The sequence below is a fragment of the Ailuropoda melanoleuca genome, chromosome 1 (genome assembly GCF_002007445.2).
Source record: "Ailuropoda melanoleuca isolate Jingjing chromosome 1, ASM200744v2, whole genome shotgun sequence".
NCBI lineage: Eukaryota > Metazoa > Chordata > Mammalia > Carnivora > Ursidae > Ailuropoda > Ailuropoda melanoleuca.
This window is the reverse complement of record NC_048218.1, coordinates 145,738,438-145,762,198: the sequence shown is the minus strand read 5'-3', so window position 1 is coordinate 145,762,198 and position 23,761 is coordinate 145,738,438. Positions and strand designations below refer to the sequence as shown.

The window sequence follows — 23,761 nt, the reverse complement described above, 5'->3', positions numbered from 1 at the left end:
GACCGGAACTTTATTTGGATTTGTTATTAGTACAGAAACCTGATTCTCAGTGCTGCCCTCTGTGAAGCATGGATGCAAGGATCACAGAGTTCCTTGCTCGGAAGACTGGCTGAGCACTCAGTTCAAGGAAAAGCCCACATCAGATGGGGAATTTATTTTCTGATCCTGTACATTCTGGCCCTGTCCATATGTATTTTTCATTTAGAAAACAGTTTTTCAGAATAATTGCAAAACCAGGCTTTCAGAAAATTCTTGAAATTTGTTATTCACAAATTCCTCTACCAAAAAGTTGAATTGGAATGTATTAGAATTAGTTCCATATATGCCCACCTATAATTTCCCCATAAATATACAAAATCCCATCATATAAAACTGATATTACTCTTTTCTATACATACATATCAAGAAGGATTCTATTCAAGCTCTTCGTAAGAGTTTTGAATCAGTGTTTTGATCACCACTCTGAGTCAGCCATTCACATGGAGTACAGCGTGTTCATTTGTATCCCACGCTGGCAAGGTGAAGCTCTTTTGGACTCCGTGTGCAGTATTGTCCCTGGAAATTTTATCCCACAGACACATAACATTAGGACAGTTCTTTCTTTTTTCCTATTCCCAGTTTATCCTGAATGGACATACCTGGTCCCATATTGTAACGACTGATAGTGCTTCTGAGAGTGAGCTTCCTGTGCCTGGTTTTGACATCCAGCACACCATTTGTGATATCCTACCCCCAGGAAGTCTTCTTTACCCCTTTTTTAGAACTCAGGTTTTGCAGGTGAGCTTGGTAAGCATCCAGTGTTAGTAACAACTGATGTTGTTTCAAGGAAATCTGCCCTTCCCCAAATTCTGCTCTGTACTTCGCAAGGTGAAGTGATTGGAAAAGTACCCCACCATCTGAGACTTTGTTAGAATTGAATATAATGCGACACCTTCTTTTCTGGGGTTGGTTCTAGGGGGGGAAATCTTGGCTTATATATAGGCATCTGTGGTGTTTAGGAATAAATACGCCGGTTTTTTAAGTAGCACTTCAATGCTCGGGGTGTGATTGTGCCATGGAGAGCACTGATAGAGCTGTTTCATCTACCAGATCATTACCCTGCTGCACGGGAGCAAGCCATATTGTCATGAAGCATAGCATCGATAAATTTGAAGAAAAATCATCTTCGTTTCTAAATTTTTAGGCTCTTTGCTGCCTGTAACACAATGTGGCAGCATGTCATTCTGACAAGATGCCAAGCAGTCTTTCAGCGGGCTGTCTGGTGAGAAGCACTTAGGTGCTATGGCAATGACTGCTATCGAAATGTCTCGAAAGATAAAATGGTAAAAACTTGTTTGCTGACACAGAAACGGAGACTGTTAAACTACTTGCAAATGATACAAGACTGAGAGCCCTTTCCATCTTCACAGCCTTTCAAAACCGAAATCCCCTCTTCGACCTCTGGGAAGAAGCTGGGCTCCGGAGGTCGCGGTTAGGAGAGCAGAGGCTGTGAGGATGCTGTCCGTGCTGACACTGAGCCTCAGAAGTGGCTCGTTCCCACTTCTGGGCTGCAGTCGCTCTCCTGACATGAGCAGGACCGCTCAAGTTTGAGCAAGAGACCTCTCCCATATAAAGTTGGTGTAATTACTAGCCTGGTGGTTTACTCTAGTTCAGAGGCATTCCACAGGGCTTGGTGCCGCCTTACAAGATGCCGCTTTTGGTGTGTTGGTAATTACCAAGTGAAGTCACTGACACTCTGAGCTTCTGGCAGCTTGATTGCCGTGCAAGAGAGTGAGTTGGCAGCCTCATCCTCTCTGCAGGCCGTCGGTGTCATGGGCTGCATTGGCTAAGACTGGGTCTAGCCCTCACTCAGCAGAGTTCACCACTCCGCCCAGTCTGCCGGGTCCTGGAATACCGCCCCTCGGTGACCCTCCTTTAGAGTATCCCAGCCCCCAGCCTCAGGTTTTGTTTCTGGGGGATGTCTCTCTTCCAGGCTCGCTCACCTTCCCCCACCGCCCCCTGTCAGAAGTCAGTTAGTATTCAAGATCCATTCTTGTTGGGCATCACAGCTTTCTCATTTCTGTGTGGTTTAGGGTGGTTTTGTTTGAGGATAGTGCTTTTCAGTAATAAAGGTTTTCTGTTTCTCCCCGTAGTTAGGTAGAAAAATGCAAATAACCTGGAGTGACCTAAAACTTTAGAACTTGGTATGTGTCCCTACAGGTGGGTCTTTAAAAAGAGATAAAGAGAACTATGGTCCTGGGGTCCTGGTTTTCGTGGGGACTGGTAATCTTCTTTCTCCTGCCCTCAGGTCTTTTGTTTGCTGTCGTTAACATGACAATGTGGGACCCAGGGGGTGCTTGGTGAGTGGCTGGGTCTGTGTGGTTAGGCCTGCTGTTTAACCTCACCTAATTGGACTTAACCAGTTTTTCTATTTTTCTCCTGAATTGACTTGCAAAATACCCAACTATTCTGTGACTTCCCAGTAAACGGTAATTAGAATATTTGCTTTAGAAATACATTTACAGCTGAAAAAAATAAAGTGGATGTGGTAAACATTTCACATTCCTGAGGTTAGAAATAGTTTAGAGCAGATATAGTAAACTCTGTGAACAAAGCCGCCCCCCCAACATTTAGAGAGATTGAGTCCTTGTGCAAAGTAGGTAGGTGATTGAAGTCAAGGCAAGATAATTAACTGCCACTGAAAGAGCTATTTGAATATAATTTAGGGTGGGTTTTTTTTTGTTTTTTTGTTTTTTGTTTTTTTTATAAAACCTGCAACATAAACTACTTTTCTTAAAAATGTATGAGTTTGTATTACCCTTTCCCTACATAAATTTTGTCTTACTGTGTAAGCCCCTTGGAGCATAAGTAAAATAAATAGAATAAATTCTGGTCATAGAAAGAAAGTGGTACCCATCTTCTTTTGAATGGTACCTTTTCCATAGGCGCCAACAGAAAACTTTGATGAGGGAATGGATTATATTGTAGGAATGGATGGAAACATCATTTCACATTAAATGGCAACACAGCTAATAGGGGCTAAAAAGGTGCTTCCTTAAGCAATGGACCAGTTCATGTCTCTTTTTGAGGACAAAAACACACACTGTCTTTCTGCTATCCTGACAGCCAGGATAGCAAGTATTGTTGAAGACTGCTTTCAGATTATGTGATCACAAATGACGCATTGGCTCTGCCCTGGAAGGTGGTCACGTCGGGATTTGGGCTGTGTTTCTAGTGTGTTCTAACCAAAGGCATTTGTCCCACTGCACTTAACAGTGTTCATATATATTTTTCATCCACGTACATGCATGTCGTGAATGTGCGTTCGTTCCTTGAGTGTGTATAAATGAGCCATTGGAGCTACTGTCCATAAAATCAGAAAGCAAGTAATGATATATCGGGTACATTCTTATTTATTTTGCTGGTTTTCTCAAAGAGATGATGTTTGTGTGTTTTAAAAACTAAAATACAAGTTCACAGTTCAAAAAAATCAAATAATTCAGAAAGGTATGTGAGAAAGTCTGATTCTCGACCACTCCCAGTTTCCTTCTTTCTTCAGAGGATAACCACTTTTTGTTATATATCCTTCAGAAAAGAAAACCTTTCTGTTTACATCAATATTTCTCTCTCCTCTCTCCCTCTCTTTTTCTGTGTGTATCACATATTGTATCAATATCAATGTTGTGTGTGTGTGTTTTAACACAAATAGAATATTTCTAAATACACAATATTTCTTTTTTTAAATTGAACTATAGTTGACACACAATGTTACATGAGTTTCAGGTGCATACAATATACCTTAAAGCTCTTTCCTCATTTTATTTAATAGCTGTGTAAAAATTTTTTTCTTGAGTTTCTCTAAGCATTTTCCTGTTGATAGGTGTTTATGTTGTTTCCAGTTTGGGGATATCATCAGTAATGCCAAGGTGAATATCCCCGCAGTATATTTTGACACACTTTTGTGAGTATATACAAATGATAGATTGCTAGCGGTGAAAAATGTTAGGTCAAGGAGCATGTGCGTTGTTTTAGTGTTAATACATTTTGTCGGATTACATCAGTTATCAGTTTGAGCTTGATAATGTAGGAGTGCATAAGAATAAGTACTCAATTTAGCAGCTTTTAAAAATACCTATTTTTATGAGTTCATGGCCCCCACCTGAAGAAAACAGTTGTCCCGTCATAACTTTGGGGACATTCCTGCCCTGCGAATTTTCTAACCCCAAGGGCCATTACAGGGTCTTCCAGCCACCATGGTGCTAGTTCTCACCTACTTCTCCCGCATTTGTCTTTCCTCTGGGGTTCTGTGAAAGCCTCCTCATGGGTTTATTCGTTTTGATTCTTGACTCCCCTAAATCTGTTGTCCCCAGAGTTGATCTATTTGAAATGTAAATAAGATTAATTGATTGTGAATGCATTCAACACACTTCTGATGAAAGCTGACTGTTCTGGAAGATTAAGATGTGGCTGTGAGGAGCCACGTCCCTGCTCAGGGTTTGGTGGGTAGAAAAAGTCAGCCATCCAGAAAACAAATCTATAAGGGGAAGTGGGAGCGATGAGCAGAACCGGTGAAGGGAAGGGGGAGGTGCAGCTACCAGTTACAGCAGGAATAAGCCACAGAGATGAAAGGCACAGCACAGGGAATAGAGTCAGTGTTATTGTAACAGCTTTGTGTGTGACAGCTGGTAGCTACACTTGAGGTGAGCTCAGCATAACATATAGAGACATTGAATCCCTATGTTGTACACCTGGAACTAATGTAACATTGTGTCAACTATACTGAAACAGAAAAATAATTTTTAAAAAACCAAATCTCTGACATCAGGTGCTGCTAAAATCCTTGAAGAAGATAGGTGGCAGGTGAGAGTGAAGAAGGGCCAAGGCAGGACGGGATGTGGGGGAGGGGGTGCATTTTGATAGGGTGATTAGGGAAGCCTCTTGGATGAGATGATCTTTGAGCAGAAACCAGAGGAAGTGAGAAATAAGCATTCCCTAAGAAACTGTATGTGTCCCTGATGGAAAACCATCCAGCAGCATCCTGCTGCACTTAGAATAGAGCCCCAGCTTCTTCCCTGTGGCCCCATCTTCTCTACCCACCATTTTGTACCACCCTCTGCTAGCTACACTGGCTGCCTTTCTTTTATTCAGATACTCCAAGTTCACTCCCTCTGCCTAAAATTTCTTCCCTCGTGTCTTTGGTCAACAGAGGCTTGCTCAGAAGGACAGCCAGGTCACTCACTGTCCTCGTGCCAGCTTCCAGTACTGTCCAGAGCACCCAGCACCATGTGCTGGTGTTAGATGTGGGTGGGTGTGTGTCTGCTCACCTAGAGTGTACTTTGATACCAGAGACCTGCCTTGTTCACAACTGCTTGTAACCGTTTCTGGCACATGAATAGACATTTGGTAAATATTTGTTGAGCAAATGAATGGCAAGCAAAAGCCAGGTGTTTCCCAATTATAAACAAGGATATTAGAGCACAAAAAGTGAGTGAATTGGCAAGTAATGACCAAAGATTATGATGCTGGGGACATCAGATGTAAAGAAAGCAGCTAATTATTCGCGAGCTTGCTTCCTCATTTCTGGAGGCACCCATTCCTTTACCCAGCAAGCTCTACCCTAGGTGCCGGGGATACAAACATAAATAAAAAATGCATGGTTTTGTAAGAAGTTTATTATCTCGTGGGGCAGTCAGACAGGTAAAAAGATCCTTGGAATACAGCATATGTGCGGTTGGGAAGGGCTGTCAGGGGTGTGCACAGGGTCCTTAGGGGGGTGGGGCTGACTCAGTGGCAAGGTCAGGAAGGCTTTCTGAAGGGAGGTAGCCTTAAAGGATGAGTCATCCTTCACCAGTGGAAGGCAAAGACAAATGACACGATCAGGATTGTGTTGGAAGAAGGATAATTCACTACCAGTGTGGACAATGCCATGGAGGAACTCATGACTGAAGGTGGTTGGCTTGTTAGGAGGATCTAGGCTGGGGACAGTGGGGCGGAGGGATGGCATTAACCTAAGGTAGGCTGTGACGGTGCAGATTGAGGGATTATATTGGGGGTTTTTGTTTTTGGTTTTTTTATCAGTTTAAAATTTATATATGGTTCGTTTAAATATATATTTTGTATCAATGTTTTATTTACAGTGAGAGAGGGGATGTATTTGAAGGATGTTTGAGAGCCAGTCTCACAAAGTCTTGGAAAGGGTGGCAAGGTGAAAAGTAAAGGAAGATTAAAAGATGACTCCAGGTTTCTGGCTTGAGCACGTGGATAGATGGTGATACTGTAAATTTTAGAATTTTCCGATATTTAAGAAGCTGCAGAAACTTTACAAGACCTTCTGTCTGTTGTTACCTCTCTAACTGAGACGAGAAGCCCAAAAATCTTAGGAGATTTAGCCAGGTGACTTAGTAGGCAGGGTGGCTAAGACAGACTGTTTCCTGACTCCCTGTGCAGTGTTTGCCCTACTCTGCCTTACTGAGTGTAGAACCAGAGCCTTTTCAGAGGGCTGGGGACCAGAAATGCTCTTTTAAGGGTCATCTGCTTGCGTGAAGCTAGGAGAATGGGTAAGATCTCCAAGCTAATGGGACACCAGTGATGCAACTCGGAGACTACCCTCACTTAGGTGGCAGAAAGAAGAATGGATGGAAGAAAACTAGAAGCAGCTGTCAGGTGGAGGACTGAAATGAACAGTTGTTACTAGGAGTTGGTGGAGGGATAAAGTACAGGGGAGGGAGGAAGAGGTAAGTGGTATCAAGTGAGGCAGAGACCAACCAGGATAAAGCCCAAGAAAAGGTCTTTGCAATTAAAGATGGAGGTCAACAGTTATCTTTAAGAAATCAATTTAAGTAGGGGCGCCTGGGTGGCACAGCGGTTAAGCGTCTGCCTTCGGCTCAGGGCGTGATCCCGATGTTATGGGATCGAGCCCCACATCAGGCTCTTCCGCTATGAGCCTGCTTCTTCCTCTCCCACTCCCCCTGCTTGTGTTCCCTCCCTCTCTCGCTGGCTGTCTCTATCTCTGTCGAATAAATTAAAAAAAAAATTTAAGTAGAATGGCAGAAGTAGAAACCTATATGAGAAAATATTAGCAGCTACAGACCACTCAGTGTAGAGGTTTTACTGTGAAAGAAAAGAAGGGAAAGAGTACAGCAGCTTGAAGAAAAAGAGTGTAAGGATGTTCAGGGAGAAAGGAAGTTGAAAAATTTAATGCTTTTTTCAGTTTTTTTTTTTTTTATGAGAACCATAGCTATCTGTAGATGGGGAAAAAGAGTCACTGAAGATAGAAGGATTTGAAACATCGCAAGATAGCAAGATCAAATGTGGTGCTGGGATTTCAGGAGAGGCAGTAGAGACAAAGCCCAGGCTTAGGAGAGAGAGAGAGAGAGAGAGAGAGAGAGAGAGAGAGAGAGAGAACGCATGTACATGCACAGTGCACACAGGCTCACTGGAGGTCATGCTTACTGAGTGTTTAATCTGTGCCAGGCCCCGTGCTTAAAGCTCTGTATTATGTCCTGTCATTTAATCCTTACTACAGCCAAGGAGGCAGATAGTAAGTAGTGTTGTTTTGTTTTGTTTTTTGGGGGTTTCTTTTAGCTCCAGGTTACCTCTGAGGAAAGGAAGTCTTGATGGATTTAGGTAATTTGTCTAAGGTCACAGACCTTGTAAGTAAGTAGGAGGCTGGGTTTCTAACTCAGTGCAATCTCTCTTTGAAACCTGAGCTATCACATAGAGATACGTTGAGCCAGATAGGAGAGAGCACATGCTGGATAGTTTGCGAAAGTTTGGCAACAAAGTTACATGCTGAGCATAGACAGCCACAGTTGGCAGGTTTGGTGCCATTGTGGACAGTGAGAATGGAGGTGGAAAGAATTGGGATGGCATTAAGCATCGTGAGCATCCGATAGCTTAGGCCAGGGCAGTTAGATTACCTCTTGCTAGTTGTTTTTAGTACCCAGTGCTATTTTAATATGGTAGATATTCTGGGAGAATGACTCTGCTTTGCTCTGTTTTATTTTTTAGAATAAGAACATGTTAGATCTTCTGTCAGCTCTTTAAATTATAGAAATTAAAATTATTTTATCCATTGTGAGGCAAGAGGGCCCTTTTATTTTTTTTTAACATATATATTAACCAGAGTAGCAACACAAGTCCCATATGCTGTGCCAAAACCAGATAACCTGACAGTGGAGCCATATTGCTGTTCCAAGTGATATCTCTGTGTTCGTTGAAAAATAACTTTGTGCCTTCCTGATAGCTTTGTCAAAAATATCTCCCATGAAAATTAACACTTTGGACATTTTATCTTACTAAAAGGCAGAATTTTCAAAATTCAGAAGAGGATATCAAATACCTCGAGGGGCCAGGTTTTGTATCTAATATGGTGTGAACTTGAGAATAATATTGCAAGTCATATGATATTATCCATAGTATGCTTAAAGTTTGCATTAAAAAGACAACAACAAACTGGAAAAAAAAAAGACTTTCTACCCCTGTATTTTTGGTGTATCATCTGTACAAAGAGGATAGGCATAGTACCTACATGGTTTTAGGATTGTTGTCAGGATTTACAAAAATAATGCACAAAAAGGACATAGGCTCGAAATTAGCACATAGTTTGCATGATGTGTTAGTTATTATTAATTTTAAATTATAGGATGTCAACTAATGGATTCTTGCAGAAATATCCAGTTCCTTCCACTCTGCCTCAGTCCTGGATAATTTCTGATGTTGTGTGGTCAGCCCCTGTCTCCAAGTCAGACATTCTTCTTTGGACTTTCGAATAGCGAATAAAAGGAGGCACCTTGAAATATTATTTTTATAAAACACTGTCCAAAGGAGTTGAGTGTGCTAAAAGGGGACTAGAAAAGGTTCTTAAAAGTACTAGAAAATGACTTCATTGTACACCTGAAGCTAACACTACATGTTAACTGTATTGGAATTAAAATTTTTAAACTTCATAAGGAAAATAACAATAAAAAATATTAGAAAATGGTTAATTTTTTAAATCATTTTTCCATTTGTTCACCAAATACTTGTTGAGGGCCAGCACTCTACTAGGAGCTAAACTTACAAAAGATGACTATGGTATCATTGCCTTCAAAATGACTAGCACTAAGGGAGGTGAGAGAATGTAACCATATAGTGCTATAGCTTTTTAATAATTAGTGCCATGAAGGTTTTTTGTTTTGTTTTTTAAAAGAGGGAGAGAGAAAGAGAGAATCCCAAGCAGGCCCGATGCCCAGCATGGAGAGCCCAATACAGGACTCAATCTCACAGCCCTGAGATATGACCTGAGCCGAAATCAAGAGTCAGATGATTAACCAGCTGAGCCATGCAGGCACCCCATGTTTTTTAAAAATTAATGTTAGTAGGCAAAATAGTTTTTAAAAGAAGAAAATTCAGATGTAAAAGAGTATGTAACAATAAAATGTTGGTCTCCTAGTCTCATGTGACTGATAACCTATCATTGCAGAGGCCAACATTTTTATCAAGTTAGTGTTTCATTCTTTTGTTGTGAGTTTCTTTTGTTTCTGGTTTTTGCTGAGTGTCGGCAGGATTAGTTGGGGTTTTTTGTTTTTGTTTTTGTTTTTATTTTCTTAAGGTTTTATTTATTTGTCAGAGAGAGAGAGAGCACAAGCAGGGAAAGAGGCAGGTAGAGGGAGAAGCAGGTTCCCCGCTGAGCAAGGAGCTGGACACTGGACTCCATCCCTGGACTCTGGGATCATGACCTGTGCTGAAGGCAGACACTTAACCGACTGAGCCACCCAGGCACCCCCGGCTTAGTTTTAACACAACAGTTTCTTATTTTAATTAAACTTTGAAATATAATATGCAGTCTTTCATGTTTAAAAATACTGAAAATGGTGCCACTAATTCATTGCTAAAAGAGCGCTCTGGGGGTGCCTGGGTGGCTCAGTCGTTAAGCGTCTGCCTTCGGCTCAGGGCGTGATCCCAGAGTTCTGGGATCGAGCCCCACATCAGGCTCCTCTGCTGGGAGCCTGCTTCTTCCTCTCCCACTCCCCCTGCTTGTGTTCCCTCTCTCACTGGCTGTCTCTCTCTCTGTCAAATAAATAAAAATCTTTAAATAAATTAAATAAATAAATAAAAGAGCACTCCGAATATGTTTTCTAGAAATGATAAATACATTTCTGCTAATCTGTTCTTCCATTTATCTGGTTTCTTATTGTGACTGCTGTATTCATTTAAAAGGTACCCAGTTTAAGACATGTTTATTGACTGTAAAATTAAGGAAATAGACTGTGTGACAGTAAAAAATTCCCATGTGGGGTATGATCAATTTAGCAAACTAGCATAAACCTAGGATTAGGTCTTTTGCCAAATAAAAGATTGGCTCTTAGCCTGATAAGTACAGAACTCTTCTGTGATGCAGGTATGAGACCATCTAGGAGCACTACTTCAGCTGCAAGTTGTTTAAAGAATATATTAGCTATTTCCTTTTTCTGCCGCAACAGGACAGTGTGCTTTCCGTTGATAATGGTAATTACCTTTATATCATCACCTTTTATTGAAGATCCTTTTGCTAAGTATTGTACTGGGTACTGTATGTTAGTCATTGGATCTAAATTCTCATGTCGCTAAGAAAGTTACTCACATTTAATAGATGAGGAATTTGAGGTACAGAGATATTGAAAACTTACAGCTAAGTGGCAGAGCAGTGATCTGAGCTCAGGTTTCTGACTCCAGTGCCTGTATCCTTGTTCCTATAATGTCCTGCCATTGGTGGGGAATGGCAGAATTCAGATATAGATCCATATTAAGATGGTACATTTTTTTTTAAAGATTTTATTTATTTGTCAGAGGGAGCGAGACAAGCAGGGGGAGTGGCAGGCAGAGGGAGAAGCAGGCTCCACCCCCTCACACTAAGCAAGGAGCCTGATGTGGGACTCAGTCCCAGGCCCCTGGGATCATGACCTGAGCTGAAGGCAGACACTTAACCAACTGAGCCACCAACACAACCCTAATAAGATGGTACATTTTGACTATTTTTTTGAATACAGTCTACTTATTCTCTGAAAAGTCATTTTCTTCAAGAAGACTTAATTGTATGCAGAAAGGTGGAACACCTCGACTAGGTGAACAGCCGTAATGGTTGACAATGCAGAGAGATGGCCTCCATTGAGTGTGCTGAAGGGGATTGGAATAAAGAGCTTTTTTCTTTCTCCTTGGGCTTGGAGAGCTACATTAAGGAGAGAAGGTGAAAAAGGAATTATCAGGGGCATTGCCTATATAATATTGCAACATTTTAAAGGAAACTTATCAAGGGGATGTGTCAAGAGCAAGCCAACTTGAGCATCTCCTCTTTAAGGCATTAGGTTCTCCCCATAGGGTTTCTTTCTTTTCTTTTCTTTTCTTTTCTTTTTTTTTTTAAAGATTTTACTTATTGATTCGACAGAGAGAGAGAGACAGCCAGTGAGAGAGGGAACACAAGCAGGGGGAGTGGGAAAGGAAGAAGCAGGCTCCCAGCGGAGGAGCCTGATGTGGGGCTCGATCCCAGAACTCTGGGATCACGCTCTGAGCCGAAGGCAGACGCTTAACGACTGAGCCACCCGGGCGCCCCTCCTCATAGGGTTTCTAATCATTTGCAGATAGGATATTTGAGCTGATCATCTCATTGAAAACAACTAAAAATGTTGGGTAATATACTTTAGTATATTTTATAAAAGCCTTTTCGAATTCATGAGTTAGGAATATACAAGCCAAAATTTAGGTGAGATAAGGAGAACCCTAAGGCTGGCTTTGGCCTTCAAGGTGTTTGCTAAACACCTGAACTTGAACATTAATTGTTGATGTCCCAGGGGACAACCAGGTACTGCCCAAAGTGCTAAGTCTAAAAGGGTAGAATTCAGGTGGGCAAGCAAGTAAAGCACTTAGGTCACAAAATGTAAGGAGGCACTTACTCTCAGGTGCTGACTTTTTATTGAACAGCCCTGTTACTGAGTGCTTCCTTCAAGTTTCTGTTTTAGGGACCACTCTTGCCTTATCTAATTCCTGGTCCTGAAGAAATTTCCTCTTCCATAAAGGGGGACCTCAAAGGGTCATACCCTCAGAGTAAGGGTAAAATTAAAATGCTCTCTTTTTACCATTCTGGACTGTAAGGAAAATTGCTTTGGTTCTGGAGGGAGAGGGAAGGGAGAGGAGAAAACTGTCCCCTGGGAGTAATTAGGAATTCTAAGCTTGTCTCATATGGGTTTGCATGCTGAATTTATATTTCTTGGGTGATATGAAGACTCTCAAGCTGGCAAAGTCTTGCATTAGTAGTACCCCCAGATACCTGAATGAAGCAAACACAAGTTCTCTCAAAAGGAGCCCACCTTCACACTTGTTACGATGAGCAGTGGGTTTGATATGTAAATGATGAACTACTGAACTTTGCTCCTGAAACCAATATTGAACTGTGTGTCAACTAACTAGAATTAAAAAAAAAAAACAAAACCCAAAAAACACCTTCAACCCAGACGTTAAAGAATTTTCATAGATATTGTTCCAAGAAAGATGAACAGCTCATAGTCTAAAATCTCCAGTCACACAAGGAAACAAAGCACTTTAAGAAGAGATAGCAAAAAAACAACAGGCAGCATTTTAAACCTACAAAGACTTAAAATTTCAAAATTATCACAAATATAAAATGAATGTTTTTATTTCTTTTGAAAAATTAAAAGGGGTGAACATATTTATAATGATTACAATTTAAAACTGAACATTTCAAAATTCTGGCTTTAACAATGGATTAAACATAGCTGAAGAGAGAATTAGTGAACTAGAACATAAGAGAATTACTAAGAACAGAGGGGCAAAGAGAGATTGAGACATAAAGGAAAGTATGAGACGGTCTAATAGGTATAAAAGAAAACCTGAAGGAAAGGAGAGATGATGTCTAAAAAGCTGTCAATCCTTAGGTTCAAGAAGCACAACAAGTCGCAAATGGGATAAATAAAAATAATCCAGACTAAACATGTCACGGTGAAACTGCTGAATATCAAGACTGAAGGGAAGCTCATAGATGGCCAGAGAGAAAAGCAGGTGCCCCCAAGAGAGAACGGTGGAACTGACAACCAACTTAAAAACAAGAACAATAAAAGCCAGAAGACATCGGCAAGGTGTTTTCAGTGTGTGGAGGAAAAACCTTTCAACTTAGAATTCTATACCTTGTAAATATGTCTTCCAGGAACAGGGATAAAATACATTGTTTAGACTTAGCAATACTCAAAATGCTTATCACCGATAAGGCCTTACTAAAGGAAATTCTAGAATGTACTTTAGGTGGAAGGAAAGCGATCCAGGTGACAGGTTGGAGATGCAGCAAGGAATGAGGAGCAAAGAAAGTGGTAAATGTTTAGTCTAAATAGCATTGTGAATTTAAATACACGTGTGATGGTAATTACAATGCTTCATGTTTTTAAAGCTAGAATTAAAGTACATGACAATAAGATGGGGGTTGCTCATAATATAAGTTGTATAAAATGCGTGTATTATACAGGAGGAAGGTAAAGATAACAAAGACAAGTACGTATATTAAAATTTCCAGGAAATAAATGCTTAGAGTAAAAACAGACTGTGGACCTTGCAAATAGATACTGGGGAGACGTCAGAAGAAAGAAGGCAAGAAGGGAAGGGAAAGGAAAATGAAAAAGGTGGGACATGTTTTATAGATTAGCTTCGTGAAGGTTACTTGCTCAGAGACCACAAGTCCTTGTAGTAAAACTCGGTGCCACTTGCTGGATTTCCAGCCTGTCTAAATACGAGCATCGCTGATGGCAAAGCAGCGTACGATAGAACAGTAGAGAACTAGAACCAACACAGGAGTGGCATTTCCTACCAAAAAAAAAAAAAGCCTGGAGTCACCAAGATACTTTGATTAGAATTGCAGTGAAATTAAGGAGAAGCCAGTATCCTGAAAGTCCCCGGGCTAAAGAAACTAAATAATAGGTTTTGATATTTCATATTCAAATTGAAGTAATTTCAGTGTCACTGATACCAGGTCTCCAATTGTTGGCTGGGTCATTTGGTTTTAACACAGGTGACACAACCCATAACGGGGCTTGGCACCAGTGCTATTTCTCAGCAAGATACTGAAACTCAGCCTGTTCAAATCCCAGGCACAAGGGTTAACTCGCTTGGGAGAAACAAGAGGAATGCTAAGGATCAAGACCTGACATGCTGCCCATTGTTTGTAGCTCCAGGATCAAAATATACAATTATACACGCCAAATAAATTCTAAACCTGTAAGGTAGGAAAGGAGGGGTGGCTCTGACTACAGGTGCCAGAAGCATTCAGTAACCTCCTCAGACAAGGTGCACCACTGTTGTCTTGAATGCTGCAGGTCCCTCCGTCTGGCATTTTCCCCCATGCTAGACAATGTGCATTCACTGCAGGAGTCTCTGTTAAGCCTCGGTCTCCCAGACCCGCTGGCTCCGGTGCCCAGCCCTGACACAGAGGTGCCTTTGTGAGTGTAATTACCTTCCCCTGTATTAGAAAGACTCTGTTTTTGAGCTGTGGTTGCAGGTCCAGATAGAAGCAGCAGGAATTAGCATGCAAAAGACCTGCACTGGCCCCACTCCTTTATCAGCAATCATTCTTCAGGCTTGTTTTTTGTTCTTCAGATTGATTGGGTAGGTGTGATACCATCCAAGATGCAGAGCTTTAAAAGAAGAAAAAAGAGACATTGGAGATAGCTCTGTGTGTGTGTGTGTGTGTGTGTGAGAGAGAGAGAGAGAGAGAGAGAGAGAGAGAGGGAGAGAGAGAGATACAAATCCTGTTGTGTTCTGTCTTTTGACAATTTCATGCCCGGGACAGAGCTGCCAGAGTAAACTTGAGTGGATGATTCCAGCAACTTAAGAACTGATTTAGCTCCCTTGAACTTTCCAGTGTCCACATCAAAAAGGGTGAGAAGCAGAAGTTGTTCTTTTGCCACAGCAATACCGTGGCCAGCGTCTCTGAGCCTAAGTGGCCCATGCTGCCTGTAGACGATTGACCAGAGGTTAAGTGAGACCAAGCCTTGAAGAAGCTTTCCTAGACTTCTAAAACAGAATGATGACGAGTGGCCTTAGAACGATACAGAATAGGAATGGAGCCAGAGTGGAGAATTAAACTAGATTTGAGTTTTGATTCTAGTTTATTTATATATGGGTCCCCCCGAGACGCCTTTTATCATTCCTGTCTGTTATTAGTGGGCCTTTTGTTAAAAAGGAAATAAAAAACCAATAATTTTCCCTCTTTGGAGAAAGTGCTTTAATGAATGGTAAGAGATTAGATGATTGCATTTTGCGTGTGTGAATTTTCCCCGAGTGATTTTACTGTGTGTGCAGAGGAAATGGAGGGCTGACCAGAGAGTCTGAGGGCAGAGTTGTCCAGAGAACCAGTGAGGAAGATTTAAGGCAGGAAAATGTGGGGATTTTCTTACAGGGCAAGAACATTTAAAGATTTATTTTAGGTGGCACACACTTTGTAATTTATTAATTTTTTAATGGCCAAAGTAATCATTTTTGTGTTGTTGACGCAGGCTCGTGGGCAGCCAGGAATGTTGCCCTTGCTTATCACGTTGCCTGTTCAGAACAGCTGCTCACTTAGGAAAGATCAGACGTGGGCAAGTAGATTTCAAGTCAGCCGGTTCCGTGTTGTGATGTGGGACCGGGGAATGGGTATTCACCGTGAAGCAAAGGGTTTATCAAGGAATCTGGGAGAGAAACATTCTCACTGTGGGAACTTTAAGAGCCTTTTTCACCTCCTCCTTCCCTTTCCATTGTGCTGGGGCCACAGGTCCCATGTTGCCTGAGGCAGCCTTACAAATTGGCACCTGAAGAAAGTAGTGGGGAAAGAAGGAAGGCGGGGAAACTTAAGAAGTCCTTTTCTCCTACCTTTTGCAACGTTAGCTCTCCTTGGGAATTGGGCTTTGATGCCTGGGGTGTGAGAGGGGCGAGGGGTGCCCCTGACTCCAGAGAGTGATTTGCTGCAGGGAGATGCCTGTGCAGGCCCCAGGGGAGGCAGGGATACACACACCTCCTGTCCCCACCGTCCTGACGTTCGTAGTGCAGGTGACACCTCCTTGGGACTTTCGTGGTTTTTCCATCATTTATTCCTAAGCCCCTGGCCCCGTAGGTTTTCTTTCTTCCTTGGCTTTTCCCTCTCCCTTTTCTCAGATGATCAGAAACCTGTGGCATCTTTGAAGGTCTGCTCTTCACTCTAACATACATAAATTATCTGACGACCTTGTCTGATTCCAGGTAGGAAAAATACATCTTCTGACCCATTTTTCCTTTGGCGTTTCACAGTGCGGCTCCACTTTTTCCTTAGATTTGGTCTTTTTTGTTTGTTTGCTTGCTTGTGTTTTGATTGGGCCAATTTTCTTCTCAGGCATCAGCAATGTTTTCAAACATCTTTTTAAGCATGTTGCACCCCTTACTAGACGCATGTTTTCACAGAGAGACAGGATTTATTGTCATGATTTCAGGACAGGAGGGAGCATTCCTTCTTGGGAAAACCCAACTGCTGCTTCCCGGCGTCTTACTCTTCGGTGTCACAGGGAGGTTTCTAATTTCATGTCACGTCTTCCTGTGGCCTTCTGATCATCTTGAAGCCGCGTAAGCATCAGAGAGACTCAGAGCTGTCTTTGTCTCCTATTTTAAAATCTTCATATTCCCGTACAAAATCATCAGCTGCTTTTTCCTAAGCCCTGTTGTATCTCATGCCCGACAAATTATAGATCTTTGTTTGCAAACCAAAAGCTTGGCTTTTGGGTTTCTAATATATTTCTCCAAGAAGTGAGTTCGTTTTCCTTGTAGGAGTCTAACAACTATCCCAAAGCCTCTTGTTTCTCTTTTTAATTATGTGTTGTTGTTGTTGTTTCTGTGTTAATTGGCGGTATAAATCAGTGTCACCAGAACATGCCTTAGGCCCCAAGTGACAGCCAGAGATTTTGCTGAGTGTTCTTTAGCCCCTGGTTCCTGGCCCCTGGGTGCTTACTCTCTGGAAAAGCAAATAGTGGCAGATGGAAGAGCATGAAGAAAATCAGAACAGCACTGAGAAAGTGCAGACAGCGTAGAGCTGTGTGGAATTCACTCCCTGTCTGCTCTCTAGTTAACGAATCCTCTGTGGAAAGGGTGGTATTTGGTCTTTAAGTGAATGAAGAGGTGATATTCAAGGAGTTGATGTTCACAGCTTAGCAATCATCAAGATATTTGGAGAGTGATAGTACTTTGATCAGATGCATGGGGCATTGAGCAGCTTTACCTGACAGGAACCAAACTGACCAAGGAGAGGAAAAAGGGAAAGTGAAGTCATTATGAAACTTTGAGAAGGGTGAGAATGCGGGGCCTAATCCACAGGACAGCTAAGATCAAAGATGACCATAGAGTTTTGCAGACAACAAATAGAAAGGAAATTTAGGCAATATGGCTGAATAATGAAGAAGACGTTGAACCATACCAGTCCCTTCCTCTCCAAACCCCCTGCCCTCCAAAAAACCCCACAAAACCATACGCCATGAATTTAAGGAGAAGAAAAGAATAACTCAGAACCACAGAGTGACGGTCTCAACTATAATAGTTACTAATATTACTGTTGAAGGAAATGCTCCAAAACATGTACAGTTGCAGTGGTTATCTCTGGGTGGTGAAAATTAAGCAATTTAAATGTTTAATGCTTTTCTGTATTGTCTGTGACGAGCAGTTAATATTTTATAATCGGGGGGAGAAAACATTTTAAAGGAAAAATATTACCAGCAAAAAAATAGACTGAAGTTTGGCTCTCAGATGTGAAGATTTGGGAGATGAAGTTAAAAGTAAAAATTAAATAGATTTAGTAAAAAGCAAGATTTGTGGGAGGAAGAATTCTATCAGCCTAAAAAATTACTGCAAAGACATTTGTTTAGAAAGCTAGTAATATGGCAGTGTTTCTTTTACTATATAGAGGGAGCTGGGCATGAAGATTTAACTGATCTTCATTTGAATTGGTTATTTGGCATCTAATTTGAATATTTCCTCAACAGAGTCTGCCAGGGAGTAAATGGCTAGCAGAATTTACAGGAAGTTTTGGAGGCAAATGAGGCAAAGGAAGTAAACAGTGAAACAGCCGCCTGAGGGTCTTTCTTACCTGCCCACATTAACTGATAAGGGAAGGACTGGATGCTACGCAGGGATCCTGGCATTCGACTGTACTTTTCCCCCTTGAGAAAGCTGTGAGAGTCCTGCCCTGAGTTTTAGACCTGTCTCTGGCACTGCCTCCAAGGATGTCCCCTGAGCAAGCCATTAGTGTGGCCCTTAGGAAATGTTCAGTTGATCGATTAATAATCATCCTGGGCATCCGTTTGTACATATATATAAAACGAGGAATTTGGGTGTGCTGGATTTTGTGGTTCTTCTTTTCAGTTAGGCATTTAACAGTTCGGGGGTAGACAAGATACTGAAGCGTGGGTCCATTGGCAGGACATGATGTAGATCTGTCATCCCCCTTTTTTTTGAATATCTATACAGAATGGACAAAGGTATCTTAATACATCCAGGGGTAAGTTGACCGAGGAAGAGCGAGCATGATATAGCATCCTGATTCTAAGCATGTGTTCTGGTTAGAAGCATGGGCCACGCTAGGATGAAGTTTACTAGGATGAGACAAAGCCCTGCTTATGTTACTTATTTAAGGCAACTAAGTAAGTTACAGTATCCCTAGGTTAATAGCAGTTCATATGACAAAGACTAGGGATTTTATTCCCCACAGTCTCAGTTTGAGTCAGCAGTGTGATGATGGTGTCGGAAAGCCAAGGCTATAGTAACATATGTGTAGTGTTAGGAACTTTGACAGAGTGGAGCCTAGCTTCAAGCAGAAATCCCCGAGATCCAGCATCGCTCAGCCTTACTAAATGTCACTGGGCGTGGCTAGATCTGTTGAATCTGGATGGATTCATTATTTTCTTTGAAGAGTCTCTCAATTTAGTGGAAATTTTTAGGTATTAGAAATCTGTGAAAGAAATGGTATTGTATTAAATCATTAGGTGTTGAAAAGGGGTGACTTCCTTCCCATTTAGCCTGCCTAAGATACAATATATGTCTTGTGGTTTTCATCAGAATGCTACGTTTCTGGGCACACACCAGTTCTCAAGGCCTCCCCGTGCATTATTTTGGCACCAGAAATTATTTGAGGACTTTGCTCTAGTTGCTAATTGCTCTACACACAGCTCTTAAATGGGTAGGAATTATTGTAAATATTTTAAGGCTTTAGAACAAGCATTTATCAATGTTTCATACCCTGGAGGAGAAGGGGTAAGTATGTGAATAAATTAGGGGATCCATGAACCCCTTGAAAAGGTATATAATTTTTTACATATGTGTAATTTTTTCTGGGAAAGAGTCCAACACTTTCATCAGAGTCTCAAACAAGACAAAAAGCAAACCTCTTCCCCTGCCACCTATAAAGTTTGTCTCCTTCCTAGTATGCAAACAAAGGGGTACCTTGGTGTTACTGCCCATCTTCTGAGAACAGATACTCGTTGAAATGCCAGTGAGTGACTTGCCAGTGGTAGGGATTTAAAAGGATGTTGCAGGCAGAATTCCAAAAGTGTTTGAATCAAAATCTTATCATTGGAATAAATGAGAACGATCCCCTTCTTGCTCACACCACACAATAAAATTAGTTTTATTTTTAAAAACAAAATTCAGATTTATTACTTGCTGAATTGGGGTTATTTTTTTTCTGTTCCCCTTTTAACTTGTGAGTACAAACTTGGTCTTCTCCAGGAATATTTTGTTCTGAGGTAAGTTCCAGAAAAGCTTGATCTTCTCAATGGGATATGTGTTTCATGTGGTTTTTCTTCCTTTTCAAATGTGCAGGGTGCCAAAGCATGCTTTCTGCGGGACATTCCTTTCTCGGCCATCTACTTCCCATGCTATGCTCATGTGAAGGCTTCCTTTGCAAACGAAGATGGGCAGGTTAGTCCCGGAAGCCTGCTCTTGGCTGGCGCCATAGCTGGTAAGTGGCCCTCCCAGAGCCCTGTTCTACCCGCCCCCCCCCCGCCTCCCNGAATTGTTTGCTTAGAGTTCTTGATAGGGTACACATGAGGCGGCTAGAGTTGCTTTGAATAGCTACTGAAAAGAAAAGAGAAGAAATTAATCTTCTGGTAGATTAGATTAGGCAAGCTTAATTTCTTAACTCCAGAAAAGGCTCAGTAAAATATGGTGCATTTTGTGGTATTGTTGAATTCTAAGTTCTGTATCATTTCATAGTTTCACTTCACAGTAAAATGGTGATAACAGTCCAGCTAGAAGGTTTTAAAAATTTGAATCCTTGTGATGGAAGGTGTCTGACCAAAATAGTACATAAATGCTTATCCAGAATGTAAGCAGTAGTTATTATTTAATAACTTTTTAAATGATTTATTTATTAAAGTTTTTATTTATTTGAGAGAGAGAGAGCACGAGTGGTGGAGGGGCAAGGGGAGAGAGAGAAACAGACTCCCCTGCTGAGCAGGGAGCACAACATGGGGCTGGATCCCAGGACCCTGAGATCATGACCTGAGCCGAAGGCAGATGCTTAACCAACTGAGCCACCCAGGCGCCCCAGCTGTAGTTATTATTTAGTCAAAAGTAACATAGTAGAATCAGCAAGACTCAGACTGAGGAGATGCCTGATTGGTCACAGCTGTGTCACAGGAACAGGATATGCTTATTGAGCCCCGGATGGAAATGACTCTTGTTTTCAGTGCTACAGTGAATATGTCAATAGAAAAAAAAAAAAATGTTGAGGTGCTGGCCATTGCCTTCTACATCCCAGTGTAAATTCCCAGAGGAGATTTGATTACGGCCACAGCAGGAATCCTTTCGATCTTTGATGCTCCTTGTTCAGAGACCCTAAAGGCTTGAACAATCTGGATTCCTCTCCAGGTGGTAGCAAACATTTAATGAGTTAACAGACCCTAAGGCAATCGTGGTATGCCTGGGTCCAAATGTTTTTGATACAGGTGTTGTTCTCCAGGGATATGTGGCTGAGTCTCAGGAGAACAATGCCCTGCTCTGAGAAGTTGTTTGCTGTTTGTGGGCCCGCCTGTAGCCTAAGGAGCCCCTGAAGGCAGGAACCGGGGAGCTTCTCTTTAATTCTTCCTTAATCCCTTTTTTCAAAGGTGGTGATGTTGGTAAATGAAGCAGGGTTGTCCTTTCCTGGCTGCTCAGGGACCTTCCTCGTAGGAGGCCACTCTGCCTCTATCAAGGAATCATGATTTTGAGACTAGACTGCAGAATTCCCAGTTTTAATCCCAATTTAGCCATTCATTAACTGTATCCTTTTCTATGTCCTTTACATGGACCTAAATGAGTATTTTTTAAAACAAAAATTATAATACAACGCATTTTGTGCATTACTTACTGGAAAAGAGGTAGGAGCTCCTGAGGAGAACTGCCTTACCACTTGATTAGTGTGTTCCGTGGACAAGTTACCTAACCTCTCCCAAGCCTCCGAGGCTGTGGCTGTGAACGGAGACGATAATTGTACCAACTACAGAGTGTAGCTGTAAGGTGCAAGTGAGAACACCTGTGTGAAGGATTTTGCATCGTGCCTAGCATGCAGTAAATACCCAGTAAATATCAGCCAGTATCACATTGAATCCACGAGAGTCGGTCTGCAACTTACTCCAGAAATCAGTTGTAAAACCAGAAAATATGTATTAGAGCTCAAAGTCTAGGACTCTTTCCAAGCCATGTTTTCCTCACACCACAAAAATAGCACCTTTAACTCTTCCCTTAGAGAAAGATAGCCACCCAGAAGGGATTTCATCTCCCGGTAGATATTTCCTGAGTAAACCATGCTACCAGAGCTGTAGAAATTACTAGCAGATTCTTTTCTCTTTTAAGGTTTATTTTCTTCCTTCTATTATTTTTGTGATTAGGAAAATAATATTGCTAATTGTAAAATATTTGGAAAGTAATTGAAAGGGTAAATAAGAAAATATTATCTATTATTCCATGACTGTATAACATAATCCCCCTTTAACATTTCTGCTAACTTGTTTCTCCTTGCATAGTTTTTAACAGAGTTATGATCACGCTGTGGAGATGTGGTTTTTGCTTACGTTCATAGCTGAAACACTGTTAGCCAGCACAGCAAGATGGTTCATGGCGGATTGCTGTGGGGCCAGACAAGGCAGGTTCCCATTCCCCACTTAGAACTGTGTGATCTGCAAGTTCTGTAACCCCTCTCTGTTTGTTTCTCCATCTGCATATGGGGTGAAGAATAGTCTTAGTCTCATAAGATTATTGTAGAGATCAGTAGAAATAAATTAAAAATGTAAAGATCCAAGAAAGTACCTGGCACATAATAAGTATTTTTAAATGTTAGATAATATTATATGTCTTTTAAAACTTTATAAACCTAGTTTTATAACTGCTGCATATTTATCTAACCCTCAATCTTAGATACTTTTTTTCAAAAAAATTTAAATACATTATATCGTAAAAAAAACATCTTTGTGCTTAAAGGCTTTTCCTCTATTCTGGGTCATTTTCCTTAGAGAAATAGATTCGCTAAAGTGAGTTTGCTAGTAAAATGTATGACTGTTTTTAATGCGTTACCACATTATTCTTGGAAGTTGGAACTGGAACATGCTGCTGTTTTAGCCCTGCAGCCATCCCAGTATCTTTCAGAGCTGTTTTTCAGATACGTTCTGTATTAGTTATCTATGGCTGCATAACCGATTACCCCAAAACCGGCCAGCTGGAAACTGCAGGCACTGATCATCTCACAGTTTCTGTGAACTGGGAGTGGCTTGTCTGAGTGCCTGTGGCTCAAGATCTGTCATGGGGTTGCAGGCCAGATGTCAGCCAGAGGCTCGGCTGAAGGTGGAGGGTTCACTTTCACGGTGGCTCAGTCACATGGCCATTGGCAAAGAGGCCTCAATTCCTCACCACGGCCTCACTGTTGGTCACCTTGGATGTTCCTGTGACATGGTAGCTGACGTCCCCCAGAGCCAGGTCAGAGAGGGATGAAAGGATGGGGAGAAGGGTAGGTAGAAAACGACAGGGGAAGAAAGCAAAGCATACTTACAGCTGCCATGTGTTACGTGACCAAGCCTTGGAAGTCACACTCCTTCATTCTACACCACCCTGTTGAATACACCGATCAGCCCTGTGTAACGTACAGGGAGACTGAACAGAGGCAGAGGTGTGAATATAGGAGGTGAAGGTCATTGAGAGTCATTTGGGAGCTGGCCACCATGCTTTTTTTTCATATTATTGTCCATCTTCTCCTTCCCTGTAGGACAGGAAAATACAAGACAGACTGTCATTGGTTTTTTCCTTTGGTTTTTTTAAAGATTTTATTTATTTATTTGACAGAGAGAGAGGCAGCGAGAGAGGGAACACAAGCAGGGGGAGTGGGAGAGGGAGAAGCAGGCTTCCCGCTGAGCAGGGAGCCCGATGTGGGGCTCGATCCCAGAACCCCCGGATCATGACCTGAGCTGAAGACAGGCGCTTAATGACTGAGCCACCCAGGCAGCCCTGTCATTGGTTTTTTTCTTCAGAGAACAGATTAACCTCAAAGCTTGATGGTCTTGCATATTCCTCAAATCTGTATTAACTCTATCATGAGAACAAAGCTGCTTTCTCAATTTAATTGTAAATATCAGAAGCCAGTGGCAAATGTCACAGCTACCATTCTCATTGAAGTTAGGGATGAGACAAGGATGTGTCTATCATCCTTGTTTTTCAGGCTTATTTTGGAGGTTCCAGTCAATGTGGTAAAATAAAGAAAAAGAAGTGAGAGGAATAAATATTAGGAAAGGGGATAGGAAACTGT

At 41.6% G+C, this 23,761-nt stretch overlaps 1 protein-coding gene across 6 annotated transcripts in view; it reads left to right on the top strand.

Moving 5' to 3' along the window:
* Positions 1-23,761, top strand: part of SLC25A13 (solute carrier family 25 member 13) — a 181,606-nt gene that overhangs the window by 145,110 nt on the left and 12,735 nt on the right. For all 6 annotated transcript variants that reach the window (XR_004627725.1, XR_004627726.1, XM_011224594.3 and 3 more), the window contains one exon: positions 19,810-19,948. Coding sequence is in view for 4 of the 6 variants with exons in the window: in XM_011224594.3 (XP_011222896.1) it covers positions 19,810-19,948 (139 nt within the window). In the remaining 2 variants the exon portion in view is untranslated. The remainder of the gene's footprint in view (positions 1-19,809; positions 19,949-23,761) is intronic.